The 23808-nt window shown below is 39.8% G+C and overlaps 1 protein-coding gene across 5 annotated transcripts; it reads right to left on the reverse strand.

Moving 5' to 3' along the window:
• Positions 1 to 528: 528 nt before the first annotated feature.
• TVP23B (trans-golgi network vesicle protein 23 homolog B) lies at positions 529 to 23088 on the reverse strand. Of its 5 annotated transcripts, none has more exons than XM_035297858.3 (7): positions 22631 to 22684; positions 15938 to 16020; positions 14665 to 14809; positions 9254 to 9343; positions 7927 to 8058; positions 2998 to 3126; positions 529 to 1683 (listed from the first exon to the last, which is right to left on the reverse strand). In XM_035297858.3, the coding sequence occupies exons 3-7, from the start codon at positions 14710 to 14712 to the stop codon at positions 1657 to 1659; spliced, it is 426 nt and encodes a 141-aa protein (XP_035153749.3). In that variant the 5' UTR covers positions 14713 to 14809; positions 15938 to 16020; positions 22631 to 22684; the 3' UTR covers positions 529 to 1656. The 5 variants fall into 5 exon arrangements, with proteins under 5 accessions (XP_035153749.3, XP_054110960.2, NP_001268794.1 ...); XM_054254985.2 differs by having other exon boundaries at positions 22430 to 22684; NM_001281865.1 differs by lacking the exon at positions 22631 to 22684 and adding an exon at positions 22845 to 23020 and having other exon boundaries at positions 1428 to 1683.
• Positions 23089 to 23808: the final 720 nt, after the last annotated feature.

A 23808-nucleotide genomic window follows, 5' to 3' on the forward strand; every position in this document is an offset into this window, starting at 1 on the left:
ATAAAATCTAGGAAAAGTTATCTCTATTCCAGGATGTCATGCCCTAGCGAAGTAAGTGGGAAATCATAGGAGAAAAACAATTATTAGGGAATACATGATAGCTCCTGCCATGTGCATATTCTAAAATTCAGTTGTTTCATGGTTTAGAATTGCAGTTCAAATCACACAGTTACCCAAAGAACTATGCCAGTGTATCCTCTGTTAGACTCTAACCCTAAAGATTTAGGTTAGATCTTACAGGTTAAATTTTAAAATGTCTTTAGTGAAGTACCAACTTTTCTCACCAGACAGAACAGCTGAATATAAGTAAACTAAACAAGCCCTTAATAAATTAGTAATTCTTAAGAAAGGAAACAGCATTTAGAGCAAATACTTTCTCTAAATACTAATATATCGTGTTTTATAGCCTACAGATACTCCTGTAGTCTGTTTTCCTTGGGAAAGTCATTCAATAACCTGAAGTTCAGCTTCATCATCTAAAGTATTACGTATTTGTCATGAGGGTTAAATGAGATTACACATGTCAAATGCCTTGTAAACAGTAGAATTTTATACAAATATAAAGTTTTGCACCTTCAAAGCTATCATTCCAATAAGACACTTATTCAATAAACAAATAATCTTAAAAATATCTTTAAAATGTACAAATATATTTACAACATAATCTGCTGATTAAGACTTCAACAAAGTTTATAGAACCTACAACAGAATTTACAGATGCCTACAACAGTATGTAGATTGGTTTAGTTTAGTTACATCTATTGCTTTAAGAAATACCATTAATACAAATGCATAATTTACAATATCCCCATTATAGCAAGAAAAAAATAGATTCAGAAAATAAAATGTCTTTTTAGGCATTTATTATGCCAAGTATATAAATGATTATTCCCATTATCACATGAGAATAATGCTCTTTAGGTAAAAGATACATTTATTAGCTCAAGGTCCACTGAAGAGTTTTCTATCTAGCTATCCTTTCTGAAAATAAATAGAACAGCAGCAATCTCTGGGTATTCCTTAAACAAACTACGATGATTCCATTTATATTAACTGGGCCTTAAGTAAATGACTTCTTACAGACAAAAATAAAATTTTAGAAAGTAGTTATCATTGGCCTTGTTTTCGCTTGCTTGCATATGTCTAAGAAATTTCCCCATGAAGTACATATTAAAAACTAGTAATTATTTCTAACTTATACATAAGCCAAAGTGCTCACTCTTAACCATGGAAGCAAAACTTACTTTTGAAAATAATCTAAAGAAATAATATGTAAACACATAGAGCTTTCGGACAGACTAAACACATCCTTCTGTGTTCTGTGGATCAAAATACAAAGGTCTCTCTTACCTACGTAAATGAACACTTTCACTAACTTGGGATATATTGATACTACATAGCCATGTGCATACCTACACCACAGAACAAATCTTGACAACGTTTCTAGAGTCAACATAATACTTTCTAGCCCCAATTGCTAGAAAGGATATAAAAGCTTAATAAGAAAACTACTTTTTCTTTTTATAAATAAAGTTTTTAAGTGGAAAAACAAAGCCAACACTCCTTGCTGCAACATGGACTCAGCTCTAAAAGGTTCAGAGTCAAGAATCTCTTCAGTTGTTCCCCAATGTAACAAAGCGCATAATCTTTCTCTCTTCAGAAAGTCTGATCACCTCCAGTGTTCTGCAAAAGACAAAAACTCCTTAATATCAAAGTGATTTCACTTCACACATCATGGACTTCAAGGCCTACGCCTAGGAAAACATTCTATATTTCTAAGCAGAGCATGGCCTTACATACACCCAATCACCTTAAAAAGTAGACATGCTACAGAAGTAAATCCATGGATACCATCATCTACCCAGCTGTCCAATTAGTCCCATTTGAGCAGATGCCAGGAACCATGTAAGATACTAACCCTATCCATGTTACGTCAGGCTTAAGGCTTAATTTCACCTGTATTCCATGTCCCTCCACACCTTCAGAAACACTGAAAATTCTAAGGGAAAAAACCTAATAAGCACATACATGCAAGTTACCCTAAGGTGGACTACAGTAAAGATATACTGGGCCAAGCAAAAATCCTTCAGAATGAGATGACATGTCCCTACACAAATACTCATTTTCTCTACTTTTCATCTTCTGTAAGAGAAACTGTATGGTAAAATAAAAAGAGCAATACATTTTGAGTAGAGAGAGCTGGGTTCAAGATCTAGCTTTGCACCACTTATTAGCTGTATGATCTTAAGTAAATCATTTAATTTCTAAGGGCTTTAGTTATCTAAAATGTAAACCCTGGACCAGCGCCCTCGGTACCACGTGAAAACTTAGGAGAAATGCAAATTATGAGACCCCACCCCCAGATCCACTGAATAAGCAGCCTGGGGGTAGAACCCAGCAATCTTGTGCCCTCTAGGTGATTCTCATCTATGTTCGAGTTTGAGAATCCCTGTCCCATATAACATATAACATCACTTCCCCAACCTACTGTACTAACCAAATGCAAGGTATTACTCATATAAAGACATACTCATTTTTCCCAAGAGATTTAACCAACGATTATTTGTCTATGATTACTACTTATCCTCCTGAAAACCCTGACATGGGGGTATTATAGTAAAACCTTTTATGTTCTAGGGGGAAAGAAAAATCAACTGCTCTCCCTAAAACCACACAACATACACTCTTCAAGGACATTCACTTAAAGCTCCCACAGTTAATGAAAAACAAATGAACCTAAAGTAATTTTTTAAAAACAAGTTACTATCAATGATAGTTTATCTTTCCTGGCTTTAAAAATAATTTTAGGATACTGACAACACACTTCCAGAATGTCTTCAACACCTCCAAAGAGCAATTCAAACATATTTATCTTACATTTAAATAAGCATATGCCTTAAAAAAAAAAACTTCTGTTAAGGAGCATTTCATAAAAATTAAACTATAAAAGTTAAAAATCACTACATTAGTCACTGATAACATCCAGAAAACACTTACTTGTCTTAAAAACTGCTTTCCAACATATGAAGTAGCCATGCTGGTTAAATTCTTTCTGCTGCCCACCTGACACCTGATGTAACCATACAGGTTGGCACCCTGTAGCACCACACCCATGATAACCACCGCCTGGGACAAGGGAAAAAAATTATCAATGATTACTGGCCTGAAATTGACCTTTCTCTGTGCCATAAATGAGACAAGGCAGATTGTCATGAGAAAGAGGAAACAGGAAGCTCTGCAAAGTCACCATTGTGCCAGTGAGACTCTTCCAGAGACAGCTGCCAGAACAAACCCATCTGGATAGACACTCTGTACAAGGCCCAAGTCGTTCACACAGCTAGTATTTACTCAACACAACTGCTGTATGTGCCAGGCACCATGCTAGCCACTGGGGATGCAGTGAAGGGGGAGCCTTCTTGCTCTGTTTCCCATTGGTCTGTGAGTAAAGTTAGGGAAAGTAAATGACTCAGGGAAGGCTCAAATGTTCATTATTCCTGTAAGAATCACAAAAGAACAGTAAAGAGGCAGATCAAGTTCAGTAAACTGAGAGCAGGTAGAGGTGAATCTCTGCTCTATGTGACAACTGGCTTCTGGTAAAGTAGACACAACGCCCTAAGGCAGCAATCAACAGATGCCTGCCTTTGGTGAGGAGGGAGACAGACAGCTCCGAGGGGAACTGTACTTTGGCAGAGCTGTTTGTTCCTGTGAGTTTCTTTTTCTCACCTATGGTGATCTCACTAGGATCAATGAGAAGTGAGAAAAAGAAACTCAAAAACACACTCTTTAAAAATTTGTAATTAATCTTCATTAGAAAAATTAATTAAGACAATGTGAGGAATTCCCAAGGTTAAAAATTAGAATACAGTGATCAGCCAAGTTCTTCTGTAAAGGGCCAAATCATAAATATTTTAGACCATATGGTCTCTGTTGCAATTACTCAACTCTGCTGTTCTAATACAAAGGCAGCCATAGATAATATATAAAAAAATGGACAAGGCTGTTTTTCAATAACAATTTACAAAAGCAAGTGTCAGGCTGGATTTGGCCTGCAGGCCACAGTTTGCCAACCCTTGTTCTGGAATAAACAGCTCACCGGACCTTCTACTCTTTTATATCTATGATAAGCAAAACAGCTAAACAAAATGTCTTTTTCCAATCTAGATTTATTCTCCTTACCCTTAACAAGATATAGTTAATTGTTTAATTAATGGATTTAAATGTTCAATTAATGAACAGGTTCATATTCCTAGTAAAAGAAGAGGAGGTGGTACTTTCTGTTCTAAACTTACGTTTCATGGAATTAAATGTGTTGGTTTAATAAGAGGATGCCAGTTACCTAAGTGAACAGAAAACTGTGTCTTTATTTGAATAAATTTCCTTTTAATTTCCCATGCTTCTCAAACAGGGGCACTACTGGGTATATATATATATCAACATGCCAGGGTGCACCTGAATTCACAGACCAAGGAACCTAAAGATAAGAACTCAAAAAGCTTGAGGGTGAGATAACAGGAGATAAAAATGGAGCTGGCAGTTTACTCAATGGCAACAAATTTTAACAGCTGTAAGTTAAACTTCTGGTTTAAGATGGTGCGGTGAAGTCTGACATGAAGATCTCCCTCCCTGAAGGTATAAACAGCAAACAGTGTTTTTAAAAATGCAAACAAACTAATACAAACAAACATAAAAAAGGGCTAGTGGCCAAAGAAAGAGCCAGCTTGGAACAATCCTAAACAGTTCCAAGCTCTCCAAAGAAGCTCTATGGAAAATTACACTAATTACCATCCCCAGCAACTTATAAAGAAGCAAAAAAATGCAGAGGAAAAAAATGCAGAAATAGTCATGATAGCAGAAACTTCTCCCAACTAACAATGACCCAAAAAGGCAGGAATCTCTCTGCAGCTGGCCACAGTGGTACCACCAGGTGAGAAAAAGGCAGGAGAGGAAGCATAGAAGGACCAAAAATCATGAGCGCTGATCATCTTAAGAGAAGTGAGGAGGTGGGAGACTCATGGAAAGCCTGAGTGAAGCCCCTTCCTGTCCTGTGGTCTTAACCCATTTACACTGTAGGTTGCAATTTTTTGAGTAAAAAAATCAGACCTTGCTAATGACCTTGAGCAGGATATAAATAACTCCCACATGCCTAGCGTTCCAATAATGGAACCCTAGGCATAAGTAGGTTAACACAGGATCAAACTGGCTTTCACATAACCTCTCCCTGTTTTCTTTTAAGGAAGAAGAAACACTACTAGAAAAAAATGGGGCTGACTCTCCTGGATGGATGCTAAAGCTTCAAGGTCTCACAAACAATTCAAAGCAGAAAGGGAGAACCAGAAGGGAGTGCACAGCCAACCAGGAGATAAGAGCTCCCCTAAGGAAGAGAGAACGCAAAACCCAGGCAGCCCAGCAAAGAGCCAGAACCTGGCCAAGTTCTCCACCTTGCACCTCACGCCCGTGTCTTCAGGCCACCGATCCCAGCACTGCACCTCCAGCTCAAAGCAGCAGCCACATGCTTCAGACATCAGGGGAAGGTGGTCAAGGAAGATTCACCAACACTAAACCAGCAGAAAGAGAAGGGCTGGACAGGGCTGTCACCATAAGGATGAGCAAAATGGATTAAGGAAAAAGGGAAGTGCATTTATACAAAACTATAGCAAAAAAAGAAAAAAAGCAGCATAGTATCCAGAAGACAGGTGAAGAATCTACTCTGAAAGAAAAAAAAAACCCGCCAAAATAAAAGCATTCCTGGGAATATTTCACCCTACAGAGGAACCTAAAGATAAGAACTCAAAAACCTTGAGGGTGAGATAACAGGAGATGAAAATGGAGCTGGCAGAGCTAAGAAAATACAGAGAGAAGCTTTAGCTTCTCTAAATATTTCCTAAATAGTTGTTGTTCTCTCCTCTGCACTCTCTACCCCATTGCTCTGTATCATTAACTAACATCCCCTACCGTACTTTTTACTATCTACCTTCCACTAAAACATAAGCTCTACTGGAGCAGTCATCTTGCTTACCTGTCTCCTAACTTATCCCCCCGTGTCCCCAGACAGCTCTGATACAACGGTGAACTCTTAAAAATAATTGCTGAATAAATAAGGAAAAGACGAATGATTAAAGCAACAAGAAAATAGATGAGAAAAGATAAAAATGATCCAACATAGACATAACTGGTACCTCAGAATTAAAGGTCAAAAAATAGAACATAAATAAATGCAAAGATTTAACAGAAAACAATTTTCCTGATTCCAAGCAAAACTTCAGTATGTTTGTCAGAAAGGCACACAGGCCCCAGAAAACTTAATACGGAAAGATAAATACAGATACATCCATGTTATATTTTTAAATGTCACAAACTAAAAAACAAAACCTTACGGGGAGAGATTACAACTGTTAAGTAAGCCTGGCTTCAGACTTCTCCAAAATATTTAATACAAGAAAACGATGGAATAGTGTCTTCCACAAAGAAATAAACTGTGACCCAAGAATATTAATCCAGCCAAGTCATCATTCAGGAACAGTCCATAGGCTCACATGTTTAAACATGAGTCAAAAGAAAATAATGCGTACATGTTCTTTTACAAAATATCACCCAACAGTGAAATGTAGCCAAACAATAGGTAAAAGGAGAAGCTGCAGTAAGATTTGCAATAGGCAATGAATCGACTTTAAAAAAAAAAAAAAAAAAACAGATCAAGGACTGAACAACCAGTAAGAAATGTTTTCGAAAGATAAATATTATGAACTTGACAACACAAAAATAATATTGGAACAAACAAGAAAGAAAGAAACTCACAGGAAGGAATATGAGTGTTTATTTTCTTTCCCTTCTAAACAGTCTATTAAGTCATTAAACAAGCTTAAGTACATTAACTAATGTTACAAAGAAAACCACTAGAAGGACTAAAGTAAGACTATAAGAAGCAAAAATCTAGAGGTAGGAGCAGGGAGAAGTTAAAGAAAGCATATGAGTATAAACTTCCCCATTTTCCAGAGCAGGAAATCCATAAATATTGAAATGAATTTCCAAATTCAACAAAGAGGGTAATGATATAAACATATAAAGTATGTACTAGAGGTAACTACTAGAACTGAAAGACAATAAGCTTCCAAATCCAAAAAAGGAAAGTATGAATATATGAGCACACGCAAGAAAAAAAGAACCTATATCGCAAAATAGGAATAAGAAAATACTACAAATTAGGAGGAAAAACATAATTAAGGCCAAAATATATCTGATATCAATAAGTATTGTGTGATATCAGATATAAAATAAGAAAAATAATGTAAGCTATAAGAAAGAATAAGACTCACAAATTGGTCAAGTGCAAAACTATTTTCCAAAGATGGCAGCAACAAGTCTCCTCTTCTACACAGTCTTCTAGCACCTTCTTACTCCTTAGCAAGAGTAGAGCCTAATTCCCATTTTCGTGAATGTGGGTAGGCAGCAGAAGTGATGCCACGACATCTTAGGCTAGATTGTAAAAGCTTGTGAGCTGTAACACTCCTCAAGTGGAGTCCTGGGCCTCCATGTAAGCAGTCCCACCAACATGAGGCCACCATGCCATGAGGAAGCCCAAACTGAGGCACATGGAAAAACATGTGGAGAGGCCATAAAACCTCACGAAGCAAAGATGCCTCACAACCCCCAATCATTCCAACTACTGTCTGACTACAGCTACTCAGTAGTTGTAAGACTGCTGAAAAGACCACTAATATCCTAGAAAACTGGTGGGAAGGAGTCTTTCATACAATCTCTTCTCCAGTACTACAGACAAAGGTAGTGTTGGGAAGCAAAACTTAGGAATTACATGATGAAGCTGCCTATTCAAGATCGGTCCCTAATGATAGGACTAGGCTGTTGCTTCCTATGCTTACCATCAGACATCTTAATGGATTATTTGAAAGTTTCTACATTGATACTCACCAACCACTTTATTCTGAAGGAGAAGAGGGCACTAAAGGCAAATATCACCCACAGCACTGGACAGGTGATAAGTCCCAACCAAAAGATTCTTGATTCAGCCTCTGACATAGTTTTCTTCTCTTGAGAGGACTCCTATAAAAGAACACAGATTCAATGATCATGTTGTGAGATTTAGCAATAAAAAGTTCAACATGTTTAATAAAAGACATATTACCCACAAGTTCAAATCTTAATACAGACAGCCCAAGTCCTAAGTTAGAACCCCCCAAAAAAATCACTCTATCACTCTTGTAACTTTAGAAACTGATTTATATTAACTCAAGAATTTTGCATTTTCAGGGCAGGATAGACAGTTTACCACAACTCATGACAGTAAAGAGTGGGCTCTGATAGGCTTCTATTCCATTCTTCTTGCACTTGTACTATTTATTTATAAGGAAGCTCTAAATGATACCTTTCTGACTAAAGATCAAGGAAATCACGGTTACAATTATTCTAGAGACTAAAAGGTCAAATTAGGGTCCAGAGGAAAAGAAAATGGAATCAAGGGATACTGAACAATTATCAAAATGTCTTAGCAATACCCAGGAATTTAAAAGGTGGTAAGCTGTTTCCAAGGTAGATTCTATAATATAAAAGAATATAGACTCACTGAACACAGTACCACTTTCTTAGAATTACTTGTCAATGCCCTTGGTGTACTATCGCCAGGAATTTTGTCCTCTGCTTCCAAAACTTATTTCCAAGAGGAAAGTGAATATTTACTATAGTGTAGCAGGCTAACCCAAAGCAGACACGGGACCCCCCAGAGCTCCTGAAGGCAGCAGCTTAAAGAATAGGGTGCTCCAACCAGATTTACTATCCAATTGCACTCCTCCTCCTCCTCCTCCTCCTCCTCCTCCTCCTCCTCCTCCTCCTCCTCCTCCTCCTCCTCTTTCTGCCCAGAAATAAAAGACAGCCATCGGAGCAAAGACAGAATAAGATGTTGAAAGCGGTTACTTGCAGAGCATAGAGGGACACATGGAGATACCCACCAAGACAACAAAGAGATCTTTTATCAGCAATCCCTGACAGGCAGGTTAGCACACTGTATAAACTGTGACCCAGTATCTTCCTTCAAAAGATTCTATTCTGTATATTGCTTGTTTCTGGGCTGAACTAGACAGAAAAATGCATTAAATTCTACAAGGCCATCTCATTTAGTACTGACATGCTAAGTGACTTGGTACAGTGTTTTTAATTCTGAATAATTTATCCTCCCATATTGAAATATAATCTACAAATAATTTAGCTGATAACACTGATTAAAACAAAAAAGGCAGTTTACCTTTCTAGATTCAAACACCCAATGGCTCTTTCCATCTTCATCAATGTGATTCCACCAACGTAGGCCAACCATTAGTCTACCTGTGACATTCTGGTGAAGATTAATATAAACAGGTACATTTTAAAAGCATTATTTAAAGATCTATCGTAAGCTCATATCTTAGTCTAACATTTCGCAAATAAAAGTCTTCAGCTTTCCTCCATAATATCCAGTTAGCAAAGACTACTATGTATCAGGCCTGGCTAAACGATTAAGTAAAACGGTAATGGCAGGATTAGCAGTGGGGTAGAGGTAACAAAGCAAGCAATAAGTCCACCCATAAACATTACCCCTTCTCAATGGCCGGGTGCGGTGGCTCACACCTGTAATCCCAGCATTTTGGAAGGCTGTGGCAGGTGGATCACAAGGTTAGGAGTTCAAGACCAGCCTGGCCAAGATGGTGAAACATCATTCTCTAGTAAAATAGACAAAAATTAGCCAGGCATGGTGGCAGGCGCCTGTAATCCCAGCTACTCAGGAGGCTGAGACAGAGAATCACTGGAACCCAGGAGGCGGAAGTTGCAGTGAGCCGAGATGGCACCACTGCACTCCAGCTTGGATGAAGAATCAAGACTTTGTCTCAAAACCAACCAACAAACAAACAAACATACATTACCCCTTCTCTTTTTCCTCATGAACAATTTGCCCTTTCTCCAGTTCCCTAATTTTACCTAAACCCCTTGCTATTTGATTACTGTGACCTACCTTATATCCTGACTGTAGCTACATATATTTCGTGACTCCATATCCCTAAAAATGGTTATAGGCACTGGCCTTCAGTCTCTCAAGTGTACCAAGCTCTTTTCTTACTTACTAACATAACAAATTACTTTGATAGCTTTCCTAGTGTGTATTTACTCAACAAATATTAACTGAGCATCTACTATGTGCTGGTATTAAAGCAGTGACTAACAGATGCCATCTCTTTCCTCAGGGAGCATAACAGTGAAATTTAATCTAGTCTGGGTGTCAGAAAATGACTCCATGAAGAATCAACATTTGGAATGAAATTTAAAGGATAAACAGGAGTCAACAGTACTGGGGATGTTTAATTAATCACGTTCACTGACAGATTCAGTGGTTCTGTGAACTTTGATGGGAAAAAAATGTTATCTTCATTTTCATTAACCTCTGGCTGAAATTTAGCATACCTTTAAATTATGAATGTAGACAACAAACTATGAATGTAGGCAAAATTAAAAATACCCCAGTGCAATTTTTTCATTTTGTACTATACTTGCTGTGATTATCTCAAAATATTGCTTATGCGCACCACTTCTTTGAAAGTAGTTATTAAACCTGCCACTAGCTCTTATCATTAACACATTCACAAAGCATAGTAGTCCTCCCTTACCTACAGGGGATACATTCCAAAACCCCCAGCGGACACCTAAAATTGTGCATAATACCAAACCTTATATATATATATATATATATGCTCTATTTTTTCTTATACATACTTACCTAAGATAAAGTTTAATTTACAAATAAGGCACAGTAAGAGATTAACAAGAACTAAAAATAGAACAACTGTAACAACATACTCTAATAAAAGTTACATGAATGTAGTTTTCTCTCACGATATCTTAGTGTATGTAGTGTAGTGTACTGCAGTAACTGAAACTGCAGAAAGTGAAACCTCAGATAATGGGGGGACTACTACACACATAACTCAATCAGAAATGTACCTTTTTAATAATTTTAAGTTATAGTCCAATATAAGTACTTACTTTGTAATCGTGTATTTTATGTATGTGAAAACATTATTCGTGAGACTATGAAAGGGGCCCATGCATTAAAAGATTAGGAATACTTGTATTAATGTGATATGGGAGCAAGAAGAGCATTCCAGGTAGAGCAGTAGGCAATGAAGCCCTAATGAAGAAAGTACAATCTACGGATTTATGGGAGTTGGTCATTAATTGGATATGGAGTAGGAAGGAGGCAACTGATCCATTTCTGGTTTGCTCAAGTAAAAAAATAGTGATTCTAGGCCCTGTGAAAGGGAACGCTTAAAGAAGAGCTTCTGGGGAATGGAAGATGACAACTAGTATTTTACACGTTAAGATATGAAATGCCTGGCCAGGTGCAGTGGCTTACTTGGATTTGAGACCAGCCTGGCCAACACAGTGAAACCCATCTCTACTAAATATACAAAAATTAGCTGGACATGGTAGCGTGTGCCTGTAGTCTCAGCTACTTGGGAGATTGAGGCAGGAGAATCACTTGAACCCAGGAGGTGGAGGTTGCAGTGAGCCAAGATGGCGCCACTGCATTCCAGCATGGGCAACAGAGTGAGATTTCATCTCAAAAAAAAAAAAAAAGCCAGGCACGGTGGATCACGCCTGTAATCCCAACACTTTGGGAGGCCCAGGCGGGTGGATCACAAGGTCAAGAGATCGAGACCATCCTGACCAACATGGTGAAACCCCGTCTCTACTAAAAATACAAAATTAGCCAGGCATGGTGGCACTCGCCTGTGGTCCCAGCTACTTGGGAGGCTGAGGCGGAAGAATCACTTGAACCCGGGAAGCAGAGGTTGCAGTGAGCCAAGATTGCACCACTGCACTCCAGCCTGGCAACAAAACAAGACTCCGTCTAAAAAAAAAAAAAAACAAAAAAACAAAATTTGAGATGCCTTCAAGACAGCCACATAAAAATATCAAGAAGACACATGAAGAGGTCTTGAGTTGTGAGGACAAATCTGGATGGAGATACGGATCTGGGAGGCAACACAGTTTACACATCAGCAATCGAAACAAGAAGCACAGATGGCACCCCTTAGGAAAGGAACACAGGAGAAGAAAAGGAGGAGTCTTATGAGACTGAAATTCCTGTAAGAGAGATTCTAATTAAAAGCTAAGTAAAAAAGAAAAAAAAAGAGCTGGCAAGGGACCTAAACCAGAGTTCTCTTCTACAGGTATTTCCAAAGTATGCTCTCAGAATACTTTCAAACTTTTCTATGTTCCCATTTTCCAACTATTTATTTCCTGTTTTTATCTTGATTAGTTTGTTTTCCTAATTTCTCAGGCTTACTGCTTGTTTTTGAAACTTCTGGACTCAAGTAAGTCCATTATTTTCACTCTTTGTCTAAGACAAAGCCTTTAGTCTATGATTTTCCCCTGAATTCAGTTTTTGACATATTCAGAAAGCTTGACTGTAAATGATCACCACCACTAAGGTATAAATAACCTATATTTGCAGTTTTTGCTTCCTTTTAAACACAAGATACATAGTAGTTAGCTTTTTAAAAAGAATTCCAATTTTGACAACCGCTTTCTATTTATTTCTAGTTTTGTTTCATTGGACTAGAAAATCTAGACACTTTGAGCAATTTTATTTGGATTTTCTTCACACTAGTCAATTTTAACAAGAAAGTATTCTCTCTGTACATACACAGTTCCAAATACTGCTATGAAACTGATGTTGCTAATTATTTCATTCAGATTCTTCAGACCTTATTTATTTTTTGGCAATTTGGTTAAAGATAGTAGTTTGTTAGATTTATCAGAATGCTTTTCTATCTTCTAATATTCCTAACTTTTATTACACATAGTTCGATATAGTTTTATTCTGTGAGTGATCTTCACTGTGATTCATAAAATGATCTGTTTTTGTTCCGCTTAGTGCTTTCTTATTCTGATTCCTATCTCATCTGATAATAATATCTTGCCAGGTTTCTTTTTGTTTGAATTGATCTGATGTTATCTTTGCCATATTTTATTTTTTCTAATGTCATTAATTTGGTTAGATCTTTTGTTTGGACTTCCATTTCTGGCCCAATCTTAGTATTCTTGTCTTTAAAAGCATGGTTTAATCAAATTATATTTACTATTATTTGCTATTACTTACATCACCTGATAAATGTGCTTTCTGATATTTAAGCTTCCTTGACACTTGCTTTGTTTTCCTCTTTTGCTATATGAACTGTTTTACTTGCTCCATCTTCTCCATTGTTGCAGAAGATACATAACTTGTTTTAAATTTTACTAATAGTTGTCATTAAGTTTTTTAAAACATTATTTAACCTTTTTGACTCAATTTGTCAGAGTGAAGAATAAAATAAAAACCGATATAAGCTGTAGCATTTAATCACACCTTTAAATAATTTTCCCTTCTCTACCTCTTCTTTATCTTCATTACCACCAGCTAGGGTAAGCCTATCCAACCTGCCGTCCATAGACCTCATGCTGCCCAGGACAACTTCGAATGCGGTCCAACAGAAACTCGTAAACTTTCTCAAAACATTATGAGATTTTTTTTGTGATTTTGGTTTTTGTTGTTGTTGTTGTTGTTGTTTTAGCTCATCAACTAATGTTAGTGTATTTTATGTGTGGCCCAAGACAATTCTTTCTTCCACTGTGGCCTAGGGAAGCCAAAATACTGGACACCTAGGGGTTTAGATAAAGACTGCTTGTTTGTTTTTTTAGTAAGTACACTGAGATTTATGACAATGATGACACATCTCTATTTTAACTGTTTTAGAACCCTTCTTATCCCCTTTCCCAAGTCCACTTAATAATTTCCTTATTCTTGACTTCTTAATTTTGCTTCCTTATCTCCATTGTTTGGCTATCTATAAGTAAACTGTGCCAATGACAAAAGGATGCCATTTTTTAGGCCCTTGTTTAAATAAATAAATAAATACCTTATAAAAAAATAAACCATTTTGATCACATTTTTTGAAACTCTAAACCCAGAAAAATTTTAAGAGTTTAGCAATTACCAGGAAGAACTGACTAGAAAGCATGTTCTATTTAGCTGAACAGAAACTGTATGAACGACAAAAAGAAACGTCTATCAAAATGAAACTGTGACTAGTATGTACTAAATACTTTAGACTTTAGAGCAGAAATAAATACTTTATACTTTAGAGCATAAAGTAACAAAAGTTTTGTTTTGATAGACGTTAAGAAACACTGCCCTAAAGCATCCATAGAAGCCTTTGCAAAAGGTAGGTATTTTTCAGGTATTTGCAGACAAACTATTCTGGGGCTTCATCTAGAAATCCTATACAGCAAACCTACAGGTAAGCCTGAAGGAAACCATGGTATGGATTAGAAGCAACATTGTAGGGTCTGTGGTTGCTAGTCACATTTCTTTATGAGACTTTAAAGCTGAAGTAGGTTAGAAAATGGCACAGAAAAATCAGCGGCACAGTAACCTCTATGTCTCACCTTGTGTTGTCAAAGGGAAAAAATGAAAAAAAAATAATAATAATCTACATGTGATTTGATATATCTAGCACTTTAACAAAGATGAGGTTTGAAGTAACAAAAGATTAACACTAATGCAAAATACTCTCATTTTTTACTATTTATACATCATTTTCATAATAAATATCATTTTAAAATAAAAACAATCAAAATTACCTTCACTGCCCAAAAGTCACATGACAGCAACAAGATAATTGTCACCATACAGGCAATAAAGCTGCTGCTGAGAAACTCACAGAGAAGATAGACGACGACTGCACTGACTCGAAAGAATAAGTGGAAAAAGGATGCTACTGGATGTCTGAAAACCAAAACACAATGAAAGAAATGCAATTACATTTTACTACAGGTACTAGCAAACGCAGAGAAAAATCTTTAGCCATGGTGTAACTGTGAAGAGCTTTGTCAAAATAAAAGGAGCAAGCAAACCTCCTACCTCTCTTTTTCTTATGTCCCACTATTTGACTAGGCCCTAGTGTCACAGAAAATACACTACGCACACACGACTTTAACGCCTCGTTGAATATAAAGTTTCACAAAATATATAAAAAAGACTTTACCTCGCTTGGAGAAATAAGGAAACTGTATCTTAGAATTTGAATCCTATTTTCAAATCATGCCAATCAGTAGCCCTCAGAAATCACTTCAGACATTAAGAAAAAGTTTTCATCAGCTACAGTTTGTTGCTTGTTTTTTAATAACTTTTTGGAGATACAATTCACATATCATACAATTTACTTATTTAAGGTAAACAATCTAATGGTTTGTAGTACATTCGCAGAGTTGTAAAACCATCAGTCCAATCAACTTTACAACTTCATTACCCCAGAAAGAATATTTGTATCCACTGGCAGTCATTTCCCATTTACCTTCAAATCCCTCAGCTTCTAGCAACAGCTAATCTCTTTTGTCTCTACACATTTGCCTTTCTGGACATTTCATATAAATGAAATCATACAATACATGGCCGGTTGTGACTGGCATGAAAGATGAAAGAAAAGTGACAGCATCGTAGCAAAGTTCAGGTATAACTAGCTTTCAATAAGTGAATTTATTTACAGAGAATTAAATTTAGAATAGAAATGTTATATAATATTGAAATGTACACAACAAATCAAAATGTAATGTATCTATAGAAACTATATAAAGAAATGGTACATTCTTGGAAAACGGCACAGAATTAAAAACACAGGTGTTCAAATATCTGGATTTGCTGATTTTAAAACTCAGTATTAAGTAACACTCCATATGCCAATTATTCCCAAAAAATCTGAAATGTCATCTTCGTCTTACACAAAATGTCAAACTAGCAATGTGCAGTATCCAAAACACATCGAAACAACTCTGCCTTGACTCCCATCAGTTAGCACCGACATACATACAGAACAGCACTGGACACTAACACAGCTCATGCAACTTCTCCTCCTACCTGATTTTGGATTTTCTTGGTCTATTAGTTGTCTCCTCTTCCACATCAAACAGTGAAACATCTTCAGTGTCACCATTACTATCCTAATAAGAAAAGTCAATGTTCAAGAAGCAAAAGGAAATTCAATGTTTACATGGCTACTGCATACAAAGCTGCGTACTCATCAAAACAGAAGAAAAAATAATGACATAGTCACAGCATCAGAGTTGCAAAATTTAGAAAAAGGACACATGCAGATCCTCAAAAACACCAGGGAATAATCCACGTCTCTGCTGATCCATCCCTGCCCCTGGGCTGTACCCTCCGAGAAAACTGTGGGGTGCAGACGATGGTCCTACAAACTTACTCCTATCCTCACGTGTTCTCTCCCAAGTCACAGAGCAAGTCAAGGCTACTGGGGATAATCTCAAGGTTGTGGCTCCTTCACAAAATCATCTGACTGCAGGCTTAGTTCCATGACCCCTTCTCACAACTCCTCTCTTCTTGCCCAAGGCTAAACCAATTATTTGTGCTCAGAATCCCTTCTTTTCCTGCCTCCTCGCTTGGGAACTTGTTTCATCACTTTTCCCTTTATTTACACTTTCTTATCTTCAAGGCTATCTACTGGATCTTTCCTTGTGGTTGTTGTTGAGACAGTTTCACTCGTCACCCAGGTTGGAGCGCAGTGGCACAATCTCGACTCACTGCAACCTCTGCCTCCCAGGTTCAAGTGATTCTCCCACCTCAGCCTCCCAAGTAGCTGGGATTATAGGCACATGCCACCATACTCAGCTCATTTTTCTATTTTTAGAAGAGACAGGGTTTCACCATGTTGGCCAGGCTGGTCTCAAATTCCTGACCTCAGGTGATGTGCCTGCAGTTGCCTCCCAAAGTGCTGGGATTACAGGCATGAGCCACCGCCCTCTACTGGATCTTTCTAATCAGCATATAAACTTCTTCAAGGCCACTTACTAGGCAAAAAAAAAAAAAAATTTTTTTTAACCCTGATCCTGGCCAGGTATGGTGGCTCACACCTGTAATCCCAACACTTTGGGAGGCTGAGGCTGATGCATCATGAGGTCAGGAGATCAAGACCATCCTGGCCAACATGGTGAAAAATCCCATCTCTACTAAAAATACGAAACTTAGCTGGGTATAGTGGTATGCACCTGTAATCCCAGCTACTCAGGAGTCTGAGGCCAGAGAATCACCTAAACCCAGAAGGCAGAGGCTGCAGTGAGCCGAGATCACGCCACTGCACTCCAGCCTGGGCGACGGAACAAGACTCTGTCTCGCGGGGGGGGGGGTGGGGGGGGGAGGGAAACCTGATCCTGAATCTCTCGTTCAATCCTCTGTCTTCCCAAAGCATTGCTTCTTTTTACAACCTTAGGCTTCTAAGAGTGGTTCACACTTCAATTCACTGCAATTCCCCTCAACTACAACAAACCTGCTCCTGTTCCTCTCCTAGTGCCACTCGTCAGCCTCCATCCCTTTACCCCTCTCTATTCCAGTCTCTCCTCTACATTACCCAGAGCAATATTCCCAATATGGAAATCACACCATGTCACTCCATTGCTCAGATTTTTTGATGGCATCCCCAACTATAGGATAAAATTTAATTCCTTCACATAAAGCATAGAAGATCATAGAATCTAATGCCCCCTATTTGCCTCTGACATTGTCTCCACTGAGCACTGTTGAGCACTGTACCAATACTATTACTACATGATCTCTAAGAAACACGAGGATCTCTCTCCCATCTCCTGCCTTTCACATTTTCTCAGAAAATTCTTCCCTTCCCCATGCCCTCTTCAACTCCAGATAAATACCAAATCCTCCTTCAAGTTTTTTAGCTCATATACTCAAACAGCTGAAAAACTGTCTCTGAAATCCCCATGTTCCCACAGCATTAGGACAAATCTCCATTTGAACAATTATCTCAGAGTATTCTTACTGCAGGTCTACCCTCTCCTACCTCCATATAGATTAAGCTGCTGGAGAACCTAAAGGGCAAGGTCTTTTTTTTTTCTTGAGACAGAGTCTTGCTCTTCTTAAACTTCTGACCTCAGGTGATCCACCTGCTTCAGCCTCCCAAAGTGCTGGGATTACAAGTGTGAGCCGCCAGGCGCCAACTGTTCCCACTTGATATATTTGTGACGGTGAACCTCAGTTGAGCCCTTAGTGCTGCCAGGCAGTCATTCTACATCTCCATAGCCCCTTCACCCTCTCATCTTAGGCAACTAATAAAACTCAAATTTTCAACATTTCTTCTCTTATACTCTCTCAGCTGGTAACATTGCTTCTTGTTTCACTAAGAAATGGAACCCATCAGAAGAGAATTTTCACACTGCCTGCCTATTTAATTGTGTGTTTACTCATAGTCTGCCATATATTCTTTTGATAACTGGGCTGTCAGTGCTTCGTTCTTAGGTCTTCCTGTCTACTTGTGTCCTGGTTTCCATCTCCTCTTGCCTACCGCCAGGTATTGTTCCAGTAATTCTTGCATCATCCATTTTTTAATCCTTTTAAAAACATTTGTTCACGTCAACATATAAACATGTTTTAATTTCACCTACCTTAAAAAATGAAAACTTGATACCACAAGCCCTTTCACCTGTCACCCCATTCTTTTTCCTTTAAAGATTTGTATTATATAGACTTGTCTCTTAATTCTTCTAGTCTCTCTTGTATTCACTTTAGTCAGCCTTTCCTCCCCTCTCCCAACCATACTGGAACTGCTCTTACTGAAGTCCCTGATGACCTGTTAAAAATACAGTGGTCACTTTTTGGTTCTCATCTTACTTGTGAGCAGCATTTGACACAGATGTTGGATCTTCCTCCTGGAGGCACTTCATTTGCTTTCCAGGACACTACCAACTCCTGGCTCACCTCCCATTTCTTGGCACTTCTTTTGCAGTCCCCAGTGTCTATTCCTTCTACCTCTCTCACCTCTAATTATTAGAATGCCAAGAGTCTGTCTTAGCCATCTTCATCTTCTTAGTTGTTCAGGACAAAAACTTTGGAATCTTCCTTTATTCCTTTTATGTACCTTCTATCTCCCCAATCAACCCATCAGCAAATCCTGGCAGCTCTACCTTAAAATGTATTTGGAATCTATTTTTCATCACCTCCACTGCATCCACCCTAGACTAAGCCATTACTTCTTGGCCTCCTGATTGAAGCAGTTTCCTAATCAGCCTCCTAGCTTCATGCCTTTATTCCTCCTTCCGTGCCCCTCCCCCTCCAGATTTTTACTACAGTAGCTAGAATTTTCTTTTTAACAGGTGAGTCAGAACATGCGGTCTAACAAACACTTACAACACTCCAATGGGTCTCCCTCTCAGTGCTTTTGGTTTTAAAAATACTAACATCTTAAAATGTCCAAAATCAAGCTGCTGATTTTGCCCTGAAATCTTCTGTGTCCATAGTCTTCCCCATCTTAGTAAATTTAACTCCAGGAGTGCAGAGCTATTTGTCTTTTTTTTTTTTTTTTTTTTTAATCTGTACTACTTACAGCAGTACCAGGCACTTGGTAGGCACTCAGTATTTACTGAATAAATGAGAAGAAACCGGTCATTTAAAGAGCAAGATAAAAGAAGCCTGTTCTAGGTAGTATGAACCATAAGTGCAAAAGAACTGGATGGGACCCAAGTTTGGCATGTTTAAGGAACTGAAAAGAAGGCCAGCCTGGCCATGGTGGCTCATCGTAACACTTTGGGAGGCCAAGGCAGGAGAACTGCTTGAGCCCAGAAGTTTGAGACTAGTCTGGGCAACACAGTGAGATCCCATTTCTACAAGAAATTAAAATATTAGTCAGGTATGGTGGCTTGTAGTACTCAGGAGGCTGAGATGGGGAGATGGCTCAGACATGAGAGGTAGAGCCTGCAGTTGTGACCCCCAATTGCTCCACTGCACTCCAGCCTGGGTGAGAGCCAGACCCTGTCTCAAAAAAAAAAAAAAGGCCAGTCTGGCAGAAGCTGATGTACTATATAAGTTTCCTATTGCTGCTGCAGCAGCAAATTCCTATATACTGTTATAAAGTTCTGGTGCTCAGATGTCCAGATGAGGTTCAAGGGGTTAAACATCAAGATGTGGGTAGGGGTTCTGGAGAATCGGTTTCCTTCCCTGTTTCTGCTTCTAAACGCCCTTAATATCATCAGCATGGCATATTCAAATCTGTCTCTGATCTCTACTTTGCTTGTTTCATCACCTTCTCTGACCCACCTTCCTTTGTTTCTCTTGTAAGGACCACTGTGATCACATCATCTGGCCAGCCTGGATAATCAGGATAATCTCTGGACCTCAAGATCCTTAATAGCAATTAATCACATTTGTGAAATTATTTTTGCCAGTCCAGGGATTAGAACCTAGACATTTTTGGCAGGGGTAAGGAGGTATTATTCAGCTTACCACAGTTAATGAAAGGTGAGTGGCCTAAGATAAGGTCTTAGAGATTGACAGGGACCAGATCATGATAGTTCATGAGAGTCTGTTTTTTAGTCATAGTGCTGAGGGGTTTCAGTAGGGGATTATGATCTGATGTGAAAATCTCTCCCTATCCACTGGATGGCGATTAGACTGTTGGGATCGAGAGCAGAAGGCCTCAGCTTTTTATTCGTAACATCATACAGTGGATCTCAATCTTGGACATTATAATCACACCTCAGAGCACTTATATCTGAACCCCTGGGAGCAGGACCCAAGTATCAGCTTTTTTTTTTTTTTTTTTTAAAGAAAAAGAGCATTCTAATTATAGCCAAAGTTGAGAACCACTAGTCTCATAGATCTGAATCCATTTTACCTTTTCAGCCTTAGCTCAATAGGAGCTTCTCCCATCGGTCACTTACTGCATGGGCTACTTGGCCATTTCTTAGACCAACTTCCTGTATTCCCACCTGTGCCTTTGAAAATATACCTAATCTAGGGACTAGAGTGAGCAGAGGCCTACATGGACTGGCAGGGCACAGGTGATACACTCTCCTCCAAAAAGCTTCTCCGGTACCCGGTAGTAGGAATGATTTGCTTCTTTCCCTGGCTCCCATTTGCACTTAGATGTCTCAGCCCTGATCACAGTCAGCTGTATATTATAGACTCCTTTGCTTACTCATGCCTTCAACAAATATACCACTTGACTGAATGCCCTGCTAGACACTAGGATTTATTACAATGTAAAGTCAGTCCTGGTCGGGGGTGGTGGCTAACACCTATAATCCCAGAACTTTACGAGGGTGAGGCGAGCAGGTCACTTGAGGTCAGGAGTTTGAAACTAGCCTGGCTAACATAGGTAAACCCTCTCTCTACTAAAAATACAAAAACTAGCCACACTAATTAGCCACGGTGACACACTCCTGTAATCCCAGCTACTCAGAAGGCAGAGGCACTAGCATCATTTGAACCCAGGAGTTGGAGGTTGCAGTGAGCCAAGATTACACCACTGCACTCCAGCCTGGGCATTGAGAGTGAAACGCTGTCTCAAAATAAATAAGTAAACAAAAATAAAAAGTGGGAACAGTCAGCATGGTCGTGTTTCTCCAGCCTCATCTGGCCTGGGTGCAGGTTCAGATGACAGAAGCACATGAACCAGAACAACCCCATCTTGAACAGGAGCTGGGTGAAATGAGGCTGAAACGGACGGGGCTGCATTACCGGAGAGTTAAGGCATTCTAAGTCACAGGATGAGACAGGAGGTCGGCACAAGATACAGGTTATAAAGATACTGCTGAAAAAACAGGTTGCAGTAAAGAAGCCAGCCAAAACCCACCGAAACTAACATGGCCAGGAGAATGACCTCTGGTCACCCTTACTACCATACTTCCAACAGCACCATGCCAGTTTACGAATGCCATGGCAACGTCAGGAAGGTACCCTACATAGTCTAAAAATGGGGGGAATGAATAATCCACCCCTTGTTTACCATAGCACCAAGAAATAACCAGAAAAATGGGCAACCAGCATTGCTTTACTTTCTTGATAACCTTGCTTTCACTTTGCACTGTGGACACGCCCTGCATTCTTTCTTGCCTGATCCAAGAACCCTCTTTTGGGGTCTGGATCGCGACCACTTTCCTGTAACACAGAGAGCTGAATTTAACCATCACTGGATTTTTCTCCACTCAAGGCATCTCCTCCTAAGTGGTCTTTTCCGACCACAAATCCGACTTGTCCTATCCTCAGACACTTGCTGTTTTATCACCCTTTCTTCGCAATTATCTGAAAATATCTTTAGTTACATAACTTATCGTGTCTCACTGCCCCACCCCAATCCCCTGGAACCCGCGTCCCTAACCTGAAAATACAGGGCAAGAAACCTGACTGTACTGTTCACAGCCCTATCCCTGGGCCCGTGTCTGAGTCACAGTAATCCCTCAGTAAATTATTCGAACGAAAGAAAAAAACACTTAAGGCAATCTAAGTGACAAAACAGTAAGGTTTTCTAGAAGTAAGACATTATTAATTTTACTAGTCTCAGGCTGCCAACACGTGGACTACAATTAACATAAAGGAGAGAATCACCAACAACTTGAGCTTGGTAACAGCAACTGGAGAGCCAGGCTCTGGCGGTGTCGTTGATTCCTACAAATTCGCAGCGCACCCCTGGAGGTCAGGGAGCTAAAAGAGGCCCTCAGGCCGCTCCTCCTCGCCTAAAGGCTGAGAGAAAAGAGACCCCGGCTCGCGCTGGTTAACAATGGGCGTCCTCACAGCCGAAAGCAGTACCTGTTCGGCGGCACACGGATCACGCCTCCTCCAGAGGCCTCAGAGCGCCCAGCCGCCCTCCTCAGACAACTACCCACAGCCCTCCACTCCCGCCCGCCCCGCTCCTCCTCGAGTTCGAGTAGCGGGCAGGGGGGGACACGAACTCCAGTCCCACGGAACCTACAGAGCCAGTCCCAGGAGCCGCCAACCTCCCAGCGCGCCGGCAGCCCCTCACCTGCTGCAACATGGCGGCCCTGGCCAGCCCTATTTCCGGGAGCGACGACAGCGCAGCAGGGTACAGGTCCGGGTCGGAACTGACGCGACCCTTCACCAAAGGCCAGGACGGACCACTGTGCCAGCCTCAATCCGGCTTCACGTCCGCTTAGAAGCACGTAGCCAGAGGAGCAACTCCGGGAGCGGGGCGAGCGGTGGCGGAGCCGGTGGGTGGAGCGGGGCGAGCGGTGGCGGAGCTGGTGCGTGGAGCGGGCCGAGCGGTGGCGGAGCTGGTGCGTGGAGCCGGCCGAGCGGTGGCGGAGCTGGTGCGTGGAGCGGAGCGAGAAGCACGGACTCGGCGGAGGCGGAGCCTGGTCCCAGCAGTAATGAAAACCAGCTGTCAAAGGCACCAGGCCCACAGTGGGCTCCAAGTGGAAAGCTTCGTGGCCTGTTTCGGGGAAATGTTTGCTGTCCATCCAATGCAAACTCTCAAGTCGTTCCGCCAGCGTGGAGGCCGTGAATGCAGGGAACGGGGTTTTATTCTATAATTAAATTTTCTTTAAATGTTTTACAAAGACGTACTCCTGCACATTATTACTTTTGTACTTTAAATTGTAAAAGCAACTTTTAAAAATATGCTCTTGCAAAGAAGTAAAACGTTATTAAAGAAAACAAGGCAGAAGGACTCTAGAGTAAGAAACGGACTGGTATTATGGGAGTTATAACCTTAGACTCCAGGAAACTAAGGAATAGGGACCGTGCGCCCTGGGGCTTGGGCGCCTGGGTCCCCTATTGCCAATCATATTACCAATCTTTATGTACTTCTTTCATCGATCGTAAAGTGGGGGTAATAATGCTGTCCTTACAGTGTAAGTAGTAAATGGGAGACGTTATTAAGTCCAGCGGCTCATGCTGTGATTGAAGGCATTCAATTAAGGAAAATTTTACCTGGCTGTTTGCCAGTGCCATTTAAATCCTAATAATGA

Source organism: Callithrix jacchus, chromosome 5 (assembly GCF_049354715.1).
Source record: "Callithrix jacchus isolate 240 chromosome 5, calJac240_pri, whole genome shotgun sequence".
Lineage (NCBI taxonomy): Eukaryota > Metazoa > Chordata > Mammalia > Primates > Cebidae > Callithrix > Callithrix jacchus.